This window comes from Varroa destructor, unplaced genomic scaffold (genome assembly GCF_002443255.2).
Source record: "Varroa destructor unplaced genomic scaffold, Vdes_3.0 BEIS01000004.1, whole genome shotgun sequence".
Lineage (NCBI taxonomy): Eukaryota > Metazoa > Arthropoda > Arachnida > Mesostigmata > Varroidae > Varroa > Varroa destructor.
Window position 1 is genome coordinate 29,350,658 of NW_019211457.1, and position 15,801 is coordinate 29,366,458.

The window sequence follows — 15,801 nt, forward strand, 5'->3', positions numbered from 1 at the left end:
AACAACGATAGTCTCTGGAAGTGACAATGGTGCCCCGGGGACCTTTGCCAGTGCTCTTACAATTTCACCAGATATAGCACCATCGACTACGACATCCGATGAATTTGTTGCCGAGTGGGGCTTTGATTTGAACGAACTCTATCGAATGGCTAGAAGCTTCTTTTGGTTAGTATATATACATACGCACAGTAAATAAGAATGTAAAGTAACCGTAGATAAGCGAAAACTTTAATGTAACCCCGTTTGTGAGCACAGAGTCGCACGTTATTTAATTTATGTTTTCGTTCAATTCAAGATCTGCTTTATTAACAGAGTATTACTAAGTGTAGCTAATTTATGCTTAGAAAGGAAGACGTTCTAATAGTATTTTAAGCGTCTTTCAAGACGTTATCTACAACTATTATACATTATATCTTTAACATTTCTGCGTATTCACAACTGCACCACCCACTGGGCTTCACAGAAAAACGTCGCCACGACTTATTATAAAAGTTAAAGGGATAAATTAAATGTTTTAATGATATTTACTCTTGACAGTGGTCAAATATATTGGCATTTCTTTTAGACGAACACAAAAATATATAAATGTAACAGACATAGCCATATGTCAAGCAATATATAGGTCCACATGTGCCCTGAGAGTTCGTACTAGTGGTTTTCCTTCAGCGTCGAACATAAAGCCACCTAGCTTCCACCAGTTGCTGTAAATACTAGCCAACTAAACTTTGTTTGCTTGGCAAGATGGATTACAGTTATTGCTGCACCTGTGTATAGGCCCATGCAGCTCCTAAGTGCAATAAAACCCAGTTATCTTCTCAAGCCACCACAGCAGTTGTTACTCTTTTTGCCTATAGAAATGCAATTATGTTTATCAATGCAATGTTTGCATAGACGATTTGGTTTTCAACTGTAATAAGGCTTCCTGTGCTCAGAACAACAGAATATTTGCCAGGCACATGACAAATGCCCGATAAGGCCAACCAAGGCCGCTTTCACACGGTTCCAGTGTTTACTAGCTCGGCCACGACGTTATGTGACGCGGTGGGATTGCAGGGATCAGGCGACAAAAGCGACTCCTGTAGCGCTAATGCCGAACCCTTCTATTATATCGTCATAGCAGTAACCAGTGTTATGTTAGAATCAGCAGTGGTTATGCAAATGGTTAGGCAAGTGCCTACCCCTTCTGTAAACATTCAAAAATGTTTTTCTCAAAAACACAAAAAGTTTTAACGCCCGGCGTCGGTTTTCCATCCATATAGTGAAAACGTGCGGTTAGGTAGCTTAGGAAATAACGCAAGTAATACTGCGGCTTTACTATGTAGCGTGCTCTACAATTTCCCCATTGTTAGATCACGGAGTGGCGAGCTGCGGTCTGCATTAGCTGAAGATTATGGGCGAACAAGAATCATCCACTGATCATCATTATATGACGTATTTGATTGAAAAACGATTTTTATGGGGGCCCATGCAGGGGTTGCAAGGACACACGTGCAACGGAGTAAGCCTTAGGAGCGATATCGATTGGTTTGGCCTAAGTATTTGCTAAATTGGTTAGTTTAGCATAACGGACCAATACGTAATTCGCATGTTTATCGTGTGTAATTATGCCTGATATATTTTAATTTGGTTTAGATATTGACCAGTGAAATAAAAATGTCGCATATTGTTCACTTGTAATAACAGGCACATACCCTCAGCAGAGTTTAGTATCTACAGCTTTGCATTGCAATATTATGGAACTATCTGTGTTCCGTTAGAATAGCCGACAGCCTGGACGCGGGGCCCGTATCTTAAATAACATTTGCCCAGCCAACCGTAACGTTAACGATGACTTAACCATTCGATTTATTGACTGCTTGTTATTTCAGCCAAAATGAAGGCAAAGCCTTTCACGTGTCGTACGAGGATAAATTAAAGTTGATTGCCTATACGCAACAGGAACGACACGGGCCGTATGATGAGGGCAAATGTGAGCCTGTTGGGTACCTCGACCTTATAGGACAGGTGTGAATCATGTTTGAGGTGCATTAAACGCAAGAGAGTTTCGGAAAAAAAACAGCGAAGTCATTACAGGAATCAGCCCCCTACATATTTTTGGTCCGACCTTTATTCACTGGGAGAATAATGTATATTCGCATTTTTAGATCTATCTCAGTTGAAACATTGAACAATATCAATAGGCCGAGGCGGAAAAAAAATAGTTATCAAATCTCTTAAGTGCTGTCGTTTTTTTTTAATTATTTTTTAATATTAACATTTCAGGATCGACGCGAGGCCTGGTTGGAATTGGGTCATATGAACGCCCATACGGCAAAGCAGGAGTTTGTCGCATTACTGCATGATCGTTGTCCACTCTTTAGGCCATTCGTGTGCGCACACAAAGCCAGCAAACAGACAAAGGTTTTAATACTAAATTATCTTTGATGATTGTCTTCGTTTAGAATTACATATGGACAAACATTAATCATTATGGTTAAAGTTACCTGCGTGTAATCAACACAAACTGTATCTGATGATTTTCATTATCTAATACAGTGCTTAACTGTGGTTGCAGATTTACTAACTTACTAAAACTTTACTAGTGAAATGGTAAGAATGTCGATATCCCGCCTTTTTTTGTGTAACTCCATTGGTATAACTAAGCGTATGCTATGGTAATTATTTTTTTACATATTCGTCCCTGTTCTCTTTTAGTCTAACACACAACCAATTCCTTAAAGCTTAATTTTCTTTAAGTTCGGTAGTTAAGTCGTTAATCTTTACATCATATGACTGGCCTCCTTAGCATTTGACCTATTCGACCCTAGATCACAAACCGTCTTTAAACTTGACAGACAGATACGTTACGCACTGCGCTATCACGAAGACAGCTAAAGAAGGTAGCACGATGATAACTACCGGACACTCTAGCAGCTGTCAAATATCTCTGTCTTTCTATTTTTGAGTATTCAATGCTGGATGCTATTGACTAGGATAATTTTAGTCAATTTTAATTGCTGTGCTTATATTTTGTGTACATACAGAGGAACGAGCATGCTCCAGGAGCCGCTGGGGATACTCGTAGTCCTGACTCGTCGCCATCCAGCCCATCGCATTATCCGTTACTAGGAACAGTCGACGGGACTGGTCCTAATGAGACGATGATTAAGGCCGTCCTAAATCAGCAAACTCTCGAGCAGTTTTCAACCTACGCAGCGCAACAGGCACCAAATGATGAACGTCAGCAAAAAACGATTATTGCTCAACTTCAAGAGGAACATTTTAAACAGGTGCCATTTCAATTTGGTTGTTGCATTCGACGATCTCTAATAATCTTTTTCGAGAGCTGTTTGATAGAGACATGGTTGGGTAAAAAGTTACTGCCCACCTGAACCAAGATTTATTGCAGTACTAGCAGAAGTATGTCTAGGTTTGCGGAAAATCTCCGAAATTTCTTTGCGCTTTTTCCAGAAATAAATTACAATTGACTAGTAGGTTAAGTTAGCAAGTTTCTTTGACTGCAAAATTTTCAGTACATGAAAACGTTAGCAGAACAGACAGCTGCCCTTTCGTTAAATAATGGCCGTCGTGCGCAACCGACATCGACGGGTCTAAACACCGCGCTTACCTCAGGTCCAGTTCCTTCACCAGTGTTATCCACGTCATCGCCAAATCACCTTCAATGTGGCTATTCGAATTCGGGCGGGGTTTCGCCTCAATCAATGAAAACTGTGATTACACATTCAACCGAGTTACAGCTGTATGAAGACTCCCAGCAGAATAATCAGCACAGACCTGAGGTACTCATTTCGAGGCCGCCGCATGACGCGAGTCATCACCAGGTTATGATGTCGACACCGTCAGATCGAGGGCAGCCGGATCAAACCAGCCAAGGATCCACCCCAGATCAAGGGGCTTCACTTCTACATCAGCATCAATCACATGAACACCAGCATGGACACGTGCATCATGGTGGCAGTGGCGATCATGCCGAAAGCCAAACCGGAAGTGGTGATGCAGAGGACTCGGATGAAGACGAGTCTTCACTAGTCTCTATTGTCGATTTATCTATGTGGACGAGAGGGGATATTGTCGAGTTTAAGGAGTGCATTCGACAGGAAGGCGGTGATTCCATTATCAAGGTTGGACATGGTGAGACGGTTACGGTACGTGTGCCCACCCATGATGACGGACATTCGATCTTCTGGGAGTTTGCCACAGATCATTACGATATTGGTGAGTTACTTGATATGCTTCAATTGGAATAGAAAAAAATAACTTATTTAGCAATTTATGAAAGTGGTACTAGATGATATGTATTAACAACGGCTCAGCTCTAATGACTTTTGGGCAAAAATGCTTTGGCTTCTTCATCGATGACGATGATTTATATGCCTTTAAACATCTTCACTAGTTGTGGATGTAGTCGTTTCAGTGACTATGAACAGGCCGTTTCAAAATAAGTTGTACCGTAGTAGAGTTGTTATAAAAGGCCACCTAAATTATACAGTCGACTGGCTGCAACAAACACAGAATCTCTTTTTCATTGATTGTCTGATTTGGGTGAGTCTTCTGTCGAAGCATCGAGATCTGGTGTTGCTTCGACAGAGGACTATATCTGTACTATATATATACTATAGATATAGTCCTCTGTCGAAGCGACTATATTTGGTGTCGCTTCGACAAAGCACTATATCTATACTATATATATACTAATATATCTGGTGTTGGTTACTTCTGCATGCACAAAATTCCCACCAGAAAGCTTAGGCGCTTATGATATTTACAAAGGGTTACTAGTTACTACAGACTCTGTAAATTATTTTACTGTGTCACCGGATATTATCCAATCAAAATGTTGCTAGGTACAATGAGACCTCTTCGCGATTGGTCTGCTTCAATAGACCTAAATTATCTGTGCGGATCATGCAGTCGTGCAATTTATCGTGTGCTAACGTTTTTGTGCATTGGGTAAGATCTTAAAATCTTGGATATCAAAAAGAGCGCCGAGCAAACACTGATGCCTGACGGCCGGAGAATTGAGGTTAGAGCAAATAAAGCCTTATCATTATTACTATTATTCCTGCAGTGCACTACACAAACACCAGCTTTCGTTAGTTTGAAATATAGAGATTTGTCACTTCCTTGATGTTTACATTGCTTATCCTTGCTATAAATATAATTGCATCAGAGGAACGAGGAGGCCTCAGTAAAAACAAGTGATTAGCTCTAAGAGGTAAACATAGACGTAAAATTTTCAGTTTTAGGTGTTGTTAGAGAAGCATGAGGATGAAGCTAACATTTGTATCTTTGCTTCGTATTTCTCTATCTTTAGGATTTGGGCTATTCTTTGAATGGACGAAGACTCCGGGGAGTGCGGTTTCAGTTCACATCAGTGATTCAGAAGACGAGTCTTGCGAAGAAGAAGAAGAGCATCCCGGCAATGATGATGTTGAAGCAGTCAAGCAAGTAAGGAAAACTAAAAAAGCGCGCCGCTTTTGATAATTGCCTGACGTCATTGAAAGTGGGTCATTGGACCAAATTCTATTTAGGCATAACAGAAATATATTCTCCACAACAAATAAATTATCTTTCAAACAATAGTTATTTCGTTTGTGGTGAAACTTTGTCGTTGTCTATGGCATTGTTTTATTTTCAGGCAAAGGACCCCGAAGGCCCGCCAACATCAATAATCGTTCCCATATACCGTAGGGACAGTCATCTTGAGGTGTACGTCGGGAAACACCCGTACCCTGGACAGGGAATCTATCTGCTTAAGTTTGACAACTCGTACTCGCTTTGGCGTGGTAAAACGCTCTATTATCGTGTTTACTATACAAGATAGGCGGTTTCATTTGGATATATATGGGCAGCCGCATATTATGAACGCGTTGTTTCTTGACTCAAGGAATGGTCACCATAAGTTAAAGGGACTGTGACTAATCATTGATCAACGCCGATAGGTAGTGAGTAGCGACGAACTATGTCGTTCACTTACCTACTGCTAGGATTAGGATATCTATGGAGGAACACTTCGCTACTGTTTAGTTCCTTGACCATGTTGCTTGTCCACATTGAAAAAACATCATGAATTGATGATGTATACATCAAAGACGTTCTTCGTGAAGGTGGTTACTGTGCTTATTGTCATTGTTTCATGAGGTTCATTAAGATACGCGAAAACGATAATGGCCATTTAGAAAACCGAAAGGAACGCGTAAAAAAAAGTGAAATAATGACATCTTCAACTTAGCACGTACATGTTTATCCCTGCTGGTGTCAAACAGAACACCAGTGTTCCTAGAATGAAAAAGAAAAACTACATACATATATATATATCGGTGAATTTAAGATCTGATTTGTTTTATGAACTTGATGAAACGTTTGATAACTAAAAAGCTACCGCTATAAGGTTTCGCTGATCGAGGTGCAACTAATGATAAAAGTATATCATACTGTTATAGGGAAATACATATATATAGTTACCTTATAGCAGCCTAATAAGCCGCAGCGCAATAATAGTGATGACGCTGCTGGAGCCAATATGACTGCGATTCTTGGTCGTCTTATAAAACATCATTATTATCAACACTAGGACGAGAGATAGGTTTTCGACGGTTACAATCTTCAAGATTACGCGAATAGAGCAAAAAGAGGTAAAAAAAAAAAGAGGGGGAATAGAACATCCCTTTGGAAGAAACCAGACAATTAAGTGATGAACTAATATCATGTCGTTGACCGAAATCGGAACATATATACACAATATATATGTAATCTGACTAGGTGTGGGTGTGTCTGTGTGCATACGTACAAACTATATTTAGCCGCCCTCCAGCCAGAAACAGAAGATAGCTAGTCATAATTTCTATGAAATCAGCATACAAGAGTTTCTGCTTGAGGTTTACTGCAGACTACTGCGAAGAAAATACACACGTAGCAACGCAGTATTAATATGGACATCAACTAGGGTAAAGTGAAATGTTGCCATTTATGGATAACACAGCAGTTATCTTAAAGACACACATATATATATATATATATATATATATATATATATATATATATATATATATATACATATATGCACATATATATAAGGTGAGTAAATAAATTATAGTGCTGGACAGTCACAATGCCGCGGTACTTTTAAGCTTAGAGAAAGAATAAGAACGGTGAATGTGGTGGGCATTGAGTTTGTGAATCGAAGTAGCGCGCTTAGATCATAGACTAATATATACGAAGCTAGAGGCATATTGTGTGTGGTGTTGAAATATCTACCTAAAAACTTGGCAGATGAAAAACAAGGCGGGACGAGAAATGAGAGTGCACATAGGAAAACAGCAAGTCTGTATAGAGATGCAGAAAAAAGATGACAAGTGTTTCTGATTCGTAGCTCGTGGCACTCACGGTAGCATACCGCACACAGTCGCTGTTTCATGCATAGAAGATAATTAAGAAAAAAAAAGTCATCCGACCGAATACCAGCTAATACAAAGGGCAACGTCAGAGAAGGAAAACATTGGAAGAACGTGGTCGGTAAAGGTCGGAATATGAGACGATGTCGTATTTTAAATAAACATGTCACTGTTTGTCGGCAGAAGTTCCACTTGGGTTTATTAACTTGTTTGTCTCTTGCAAGTAGATGTCTACCGTTCAGTCTGTCGTTGATGTCGATGTTAATTCTTAGAGCTTTCAACGGATGTAAGCGTTCGTTTTTGTGTATGCTGGACGAAACTTATTCGAGATATTGCAACTGAGCGAACAGAATTGTCGTGTTTTCAGGTTGCAAATTATATTCCGGCAGACTCCGGTCATTTATATGTAACGTTTAAGAACGATATGTTTGAAACATTTCGTACATAGTTAAAGTACCAATTTCTTGACAATTCTTGGCTGGTAAGTATTATAAAATTGGCAATAATAGTAATAATTCACAATAACAATTGGTCTGTACTAAGAAGATTTATTTGCAACAACTTAAGCTTTTGGCTAATCTAAAGACTATATTTAAATTATGTTTGATTATATAAAACACAATTTAAATATAGATTTGTGTAGTGTTTGCTTTGGCTACGTTGTACCTTTATCGCCTTAATAAGTAATCGATTGCCCAAAATATGAACACGTTATACGTAAGTACCAATAAAGCGGCGAAAAAAATCAAAATAATTTCTATATAGCACGCGTAAAGAACTCTTAACAGGTACTATTTTTGATTCGGCGATTCTGTTTGCTACTCAGTGAGCATCATTTCCAAATTCCTAAAACGCAACTGAAGCCGAGTATTGAGAAAGCGTTTACCCTCAACAAAAATTCGGCCGTTCTTCCAACACTAACATTGCCGTATGATGGTATGAGAGCGGAGGATCTGCTGGCGGCCCTGTTAGACGAGCTGACAAAGGGCTGTCTGCTTAGATGCTACACTCCAACAACGGCTATAAAATGCAAAAGTCGTATGATCTGCGACGCTTGCTTTCTCCTGTGAAAATCTCGAAATCCTAAGCAAAGATCGTTTTGCCCACCCCAACAAAAAATTGAAATGCATACGGAAATATTACCAGCAAATGAATAGCAAAAATTCAATAGGCGGCAACTGTCTATGTAAGTCGTATTACTATATAGCAAAAATCACGTACAGCTAATTAAAGAGTGGTTAAATATTTTTCGAATAAAAGGGGGAGGGACGAATATAGGTGTTGTTTGTTGATTCCAAGGTAAAGCTCTGCAATGTTCTAGCTCTATTTAGCGAACCAAATAGCCGTCCATTCCAAATATTATCACGATACAACTCGAATGCCATGTCTTAGGATTTAGTATTATTTTACATATTCAATAAGCGTTTGCTAAAAAACCTTTCTTATGCGTCACCACAAAATGATCAAACTTACTAGAGACTTCTCGTCCGTCCACAACCTATAAACGGTCGTGTAAAACTGTGATCAGATCGTAAGAATGCGGAAGACAGAATATATTGGAATATTAATATAGAAATGTAGTACAAGTTAAGCTTATGCCATCCGTACCAGATGTTCTAATGCGTACACCGGCCAAGATTTACAACTAAATGTTGCATTTAGCCTCTGTGTCGTCAAACGCACGTCTATTGGCCACATCAGGACGGCCATTAAAACGGTCATCTCGGAAACCCAATTATTTGAATAGCGTCTACGGTAAGGCCTAGAAGGGATAGTGTTGCCCCATTCAACCACGCGCGGACCTCCCTGTTAACCAATATAGAAACATTTTCATTCTCCCCTGTTAACCAATATAGAAACATTTTCATTCTCAGTTAGTAAACATAGTAAGAGCACTGCTGCCGCCATCCATTTGCTAGTTCTTTAATAATAGTTCAATTTTGTAATAGTCTTTTCGCTTTACCTTTCCATCTAAAATGAGAGAACGCGACCTATAAACGGATGTTGCCCTTCGCCTTTATCTTTTTTTGGAATAGAAGACCTGTCAAGTGAATAGAAAACATGGCCAATTTACACGTCGTAATGGGCCAGTGCGTCGAAGAAGTGTACACACATTTTAGTCTAGAATAGTTAGTTGGCCCCTCCTTTCTGGTAGAGGTGTCACGCACAAATACTAATGACGTAATAGTCTAACGACTACTACGCCAGCCTAAATAAAGTTTCTGAAAGCTTGCAGGGTTGTTCTGTAGAGATTTAAAATGCGTTTCGGTAACAAAAGGTTTCTTTGCGAAATCGATGTTTGGCGTCTGCTTAACAAAAATCGGCAGCAACTAAATCAATTGCTCTTCGCCTTATTATTCGTATATACATCGCATGGCGAAGCTTAATCCTGCCTCCACACTCGGCATTTCAGCACCCACCGTGACGTTAATGCTACGACATGTTCTTTTTATTAATAACTTGCAGAAGTTACTCATATTAACATGTCGAATATTGGTTTTTGCCTTAGAACTCAGGGTAACCCTAATTATTTTCATTTACGTAACGGCCGCATCAACTTGCTGACTTCATTGAGTTTCGATGCTAGAACCGCGCGGGACGGCGGAGATTTCCGCGGATAATTACCCCCTGGCAAAAGCAATACGTCTAGTATCTAAATAAAAGAGAGTTTAGTATTATATGTTTTAGGTATTTTTTTGGACTTTCCTGCAAACAAAAACAAATTCTTTGCTTACATCGTCACCGCTAAAAAGCAAAAGCGCTTTTTATTTTACAGCTACCTGCTTATTGAATCAAGCTACTTCCGCGGACATCAGGCATACTGACGACTTGCAATAAAGCAACCGACAATCCAGCAATCAAGATAAAAAATCCGACCTAGGGTTATTGAAATTATGTATGAATTAATAAAATCATTTCATATATTTAGCATAAAAGAATAATTAAGATTCGCTGAGCAAGCTAGATGAAGCATGCCTTCATAGCGAATCTGACTACATTGAGTATCAATAGTTTATAGGCTGGCTAGTAAACAAAGGTCGAAAATTATTCTAATATATAGGGCACAAAATGATGACTGAGAAATCGAAAACATCATTGACATATAGGTAAACCACAATAAACAGGCCTATCAGTCCCATTAAATTCTTAAATAATAGCTTAATTAAGAACACTATTCACTATATATTTTTACTGATATTGTTGAACTACAAGATAGCATCTGTGTCGCGTACCGCCTGGGTCGATGTGTAATGTCGCGCTAAAAGCGAGTATCAACTAGTTCATAGTTAAGGTTTTCGTTGGACAAGGATTTTGGTCAGATGTGTGCTAATTTCATGTAAATGATTGTTCTATTTCACAGAAATCAAATTCAAGGACGTCTAATCAATTGTAAAGATAGAAAAAAGCTATTGCATATCCACTGTTCTGAAAATGTTGATAGAATAGCAAAAAAGTTGAAGTTCTACGCACATAAACACTGACATACTGAGGCGGGCCACATTGAGATTACCTAATAAAGTTTGACCCCTTCGTTCATCTACATTGTGGTAATTACTGACCTATCCCGCTCTTACTTAGTGGTATGGGTGTGCTGTCTTTAACCGGACGGCCTTCGCTGACGATCCATCGTTCTGGAACATCGAAGAATAGGACAAGACAAAGAAAAGCTCTGATTAGTTCTTGTGAATGTGTGTACACCTACGAATGCACCTCGTTCTTATCCGCAACTACTGCTGCGTAACGCTCTAAGGAAGTTGTACTTGGTCGGTTATTCGTGAATACCCTATATTTTACGCCTTCAAACATTAGGTACTATCAGGAACCTCTGCCGAAAACAAATGTCTTTTTCTGTGATAAACTACATAATTATACGCAGGTACAAAACAACTCTATTTGTGCCTTTTTCACAAAATATTTTTCTCCTTGAGTGCATTAAAAAATTTAGAATCTGAGAATTTCCGTTGATAGGTGCCATATAAATAATATAATAATAATATAAATAAATGCATTGCTGTACGACAAGCTGTTTCGTCACCTTCCTGGTTGCGGGTACATGTCAATCGACTGCTGTATCTAACAGCACAATACTTATACCCATATTAGAACATCGGCTTTTCAAGCAGAAACTTCAGTTGGCTTGTCTCATTTCACTCGCGTAGAAAAGAAGAGAACGCTTACAAGCTGACATAGAAAATATCTCCTACAATATTTACGATACTTGCTTTGAACCTAATTATTCGGGTATTATATTAGTGTTGAATGCGTCTCAAGCAATGCTTCTCTATCCAAAACAATAGTCATGCGATACTTCCAAGCCAAAACCACACGTTCTGTCTTAGTTGGCAGCTGTATAGAAGTCTGTAAATAAACATACTGGCAGCTTCGTTGAAGAACTGAATAGCTAATTGAGACGACTGAGATGAGAGTGTGAATAAATATATGACTACTAGCGCGAGATCTACCCCTACCACTTTCTGGTATCTCACTAGATATTGCCTTAACAGTATTAAACGTAACGTTCCTTACCATAATATACTGTAATATTCTGGTAATTTCCTATTTGCTAGTAAAGAGCAGTAGGGGGTTTTGTTGTTCCTACCTGAAGACTGCACGATATATCGTTCTGTATTACTGCCAATAGAAAAGCAGTCGATTTGACAGAAGTTTATCACCAATTGAGGTCTACTGAAGGTGCAGCGTCTGTCAGGTTAATAGTTTGTTACGATGTTTTCAGCATTTGAATCACTCTGGCGAGGCACGAAAGTCCTACGCTTCCTAAAATATAAAACGACTGCACAATATAAGTCAGTTGGTGTATTTTGCTGAAATAGTTTCGAATTAGCACAAAATTAACCACTGGAAAGTATTTGCCACCCAATTTCTAAACATTTGGCCGTATATTATCCATTTTATAATGTAAAAGATGCTTCGATTTTGTCTTCGATCGGTTTAGTTTCTATTTTGTCATTTACTAATTCACCTATCGAATTAATTAAACTAACGAACTTCCCTAACGGCCTTTGTATCAACATCACTCTTACCATTGTTTTTATAAGTTTATCGGTTCAATTTTCGATCTAGAATCGGTTACCAGTGCCAGACAGGAGCGGTTAAAAGATGCTTTTCAGTCGTCTGATGTTCCATGACAGCCATGCATATTTTAATATACATGCGAGCTCCTAGGTAGTAAACTTTACCATTTTTACTTTATCATTTAGAGCAGAACTGTCATGAAAACGTGGAACTTCGATATCCGATATCAAGGTAGCATATAATACTACAACAGCCTTCTAATGGTATGAAGTAAAACAGTTTACCAAAATCCTACATTTACAGAGTTCTCCTTATCGTAATCTGATACGGCCATGAGTCATTATTCCACAGAAAAACAAAGTAAGTATAAATTGTACCGCGCTCGTAACGACCCCGAACGGTCGATCGGCCATAGTTGTTAAAGGATGAGTTATATAATGACGTAATGTCAACATAGTAGAAAGGAAACGAAACGTAGTCTGTTCTACGGAATTGAAGTTTAATTTTTGGGAGAGTCCATTGATGTCCGAGTGGAGAGATGACATGTAACTACAGCTAAACAAGATAACTATTCAGACGTGTTTAGTTATAAAGCGAAATTTGTGTTTGAACGAGCGATTTTAAGACTTGGCCAAACACGAATTAACTTGAATGATGGACATCAAATAGGTTCTCTATATTTGGTAAAAGGCTGACCGGGCGTGTGACACCGATTTGTTAAAATGTTCATATACAAATCTATCAATGTATGGAAATTATCTATTACTCTATTATCTATAGGGAACCCTTTGTCAAGTAAATTAACCGATCAATTAGTATTATTATAACTAATATTGACGATAGCTTTAGATGATAGACAAAACATGCTTTTATGCTTATAGAGTTGTACGCTTGCCGTTGCAAGTCACTCATGTTCTAGCTACTTCTATGCAATTTTTTTTTTCTCTATAGTTGTAGGATACATACGGGATCAAATATACAAAACATTTAACAGTACATAACGAAAGATTTTATAGGATAAGCCGTCCACTGTGGCGATTTAATATACCTTCTCAAAAATTGACGATAGGCTTTCTAGGGTTATGTTCGTGAAATTATTGTCGTAGCAAGCTTTGACATCTTATGACGAGCACAGTCCTATGGTGACAGAATAGAGGCTTTTTGTATCGTCTACTTGGTCATTTTAAGTGTGTTAATTACAATTATACGAAAGCGCTGTTCTCGCAAAAATTTTGACAGTATCTCAGCGAATGTATGCTCGACCAGCTAGCGATAGACCACGTTACAACAAGGTCCCCTACGGAATTAGAATTTCTCTATAGTAATAATTTGAAATTGTCTAGAAATAACAGACATTGCCATATGTTCGTTTGATGCATGCGTGTCTACAGTGCTTATCTACGATACAAATTACTGTTGTTCTCACCAGAATGCAGAGCCTTTCTCACATTCTAGAGCTAGCGAAATGAAATCATTTTTTCCTTAGGTTCGTATTAGCCTGCAGCTCTACGGGGTGATAGGTCATCGACTACAAACCGTGTCTTATTTGTTACGAAAAGTTACGCTGGATATAAGCGAACAGATACTGCGTTCGGCATTTTAAGCTAACTGCTAAAAGATGGACTTTTTACTAATTAGTTAACACGCAGATAAGAAAATAAGCTTACGGTAGAACGAAATCTTCTGTATCTGGACCCGTGCCCTGACATGACACATTATTATTAAATACACGAAATTTGTTCCTTCTATACTAGTTCTGTCACTCCGAGTTATTCATTGATGTTTTCTTTTACCACATCAACGACAGATGTTACTAGTTCGAGAAACACAGATGTTTTTTTGTTCTTACACACGGACTACTAACGATAGGGACGAAAACGTTCTTTTCGGCAATCAAGACACTCAAGCGTGCCAATTATGAAAGAGTCATGCGATTTTAATTGCTATAAAATTTTTTCAGTATATTAGTTATTGTGAATGGCGAAACATCAGGAATATAAATTATACGGTTTCTTATCACTGCTTGGAACGTTCAAACAGAGCAATAAACACGAAAAGCCTGTCGTCAGTTTCAAATAAATGTTATGCGGTAAAAATAAAGAGTAGGGAAAAACGTTTCTTAACAGCTTGAAAAATAATCACTTGACCAATTTAGGTTATGTTGTTCATAGAACACACATGTATATACGAACTGTACATACCAAAATGAATATCCTAACATTGCCACGAGGCTTTTGCCCCCACCTTGTATATTTTGTTAATGTCTCTCCGAACTGCCTTTATATATATATATATATATATATATATAAAAATTTTCCGAAACCAATCGTCCAGGGATACGTAGAGATAGAAAAACTAATACTTACGGGGTTTAGCGTCGACATTTGAAAGAAATCCAATGAGTATCACTAGCGAAATCGCCTCACTCCAGGACGTATTCAGTGGGTGATATGCCATTGTCTGTTATACCGCTATTTGACAGATGCAGAAAACCGTATTGTGTATTAAAACTACAACTTTCAGGTTCTGTCATTCGATTTGTTGTTAAGCAGATGGAAAAAAGCATTCGCGTACCCCGAGGGAATTTTGACCTGCTCTTCTTTAGAATTATACTGTAAGCGTATACCTTTTACACGGCTAGAGGTGCATCTATGTACTTTCGTTGTAAATATCGCAACTCTTAGAGAAACTATGCAGCCACGACTACTATCCACTTTAAAATTACGCAAAACACACACAAACAAAACTCATTTGTCAATACCAAGCTCCACGAAACGACCTAGTTACGACACTTTGAATCGAATTGGCTAATCAGAATGCGACTAAAAGCTGTGTCCAGAACAAATTTAAAAAAAATGGAGTCCTGAATTGATGCCTGCACTAAGGCAGGCTAGAGGGTGCGTGTTCTACGCGTTAAACAGAATGCAACGAAATCAGTTCTTCTCTAAAAAGAACGACTCTGGAACCACGCTTTGTTCCAGATTGTCACTGCTTGATGGCGTTATCCTTACCCCTGCAACAATCGCTAGCGCCGCCGCGGTTCTCATCTTTTCAAGGGCGAGAAAAGCACCCTCACCGCTTACTCGAACAGCGTTTAGCAGTCACTTGGTATGAGTGAGAGACTAGGCGGCGCGTGAAGGCGCGCGTTCACGAGAATCTGCCTTTCCCCCACAGCCGACAAGTTTCTGCCGTTAGTGATCCTGGGCCCTCCTCTTCTCAAAACATGCCGTCATGTGCACCGAGTTCCGTGGAGACATAATGGTTGCACTTCATTGATGGTGCCAATATGCGTTTTGGTTAGCGGCGATAGCAGCGACTGCGTTTTGCCCATCGTGCGGGGTTTTAATTTTTCTGGGTGTTCACCCCTTACTAG

At 38.9% G+C, this 15,801-nt stretch overlaps 1 protein-coding gene and 1 long non-coding RNA gene across 3 annotated transcripts; one reads left to right on the top strand and one right to left on the bottom strand.

The window, feature by feature from the left end:
- Window positions 1-7,585, top strand: LOC111248983 (Golgi resident protein GCP60-like; the record flags this gene model as incomplete). The annotated part of the gene is given in 7 exon segments (XM_022802209.2): window positions 1-165; window positions 1,869-2,004; window positions 2,263-2,400; window positions 3,024-3,269; window positions 3,513-4,215; window positions 5,315-5,448; window positions 5,639-7,585. Coding segments are annotated over 7 exon segments (1,708 nt in total), but the record flags the coding sequence as incomplete, so codon positions are not given.
- LOC147756062 (uncharacterized) lies at window positions 1,868-15,460 on the bottom strand. 2 transcript variants are annotated; one of them, XR_015325788.1, is made up of 4 exons: window positions 15,055-15,460; window positions 14,795-14,899; window positions 3,608-11,026; window positions 1,868-3,187 (listed from the first exon to the last, which is right to left on the bottom strand). It is a non-coding gene; the product is annotated as an uncharacterized LOC147756062 (long non-coding RNA). The 2 variants fall into 2 exon arrangements; XR_015325787.1 differs by having other exon boundaries at window positions 1,868-11,026; window positions 15,055-15,437.
- Window positions 15,461-15,801: the final 341 nt, after the last annotated feature.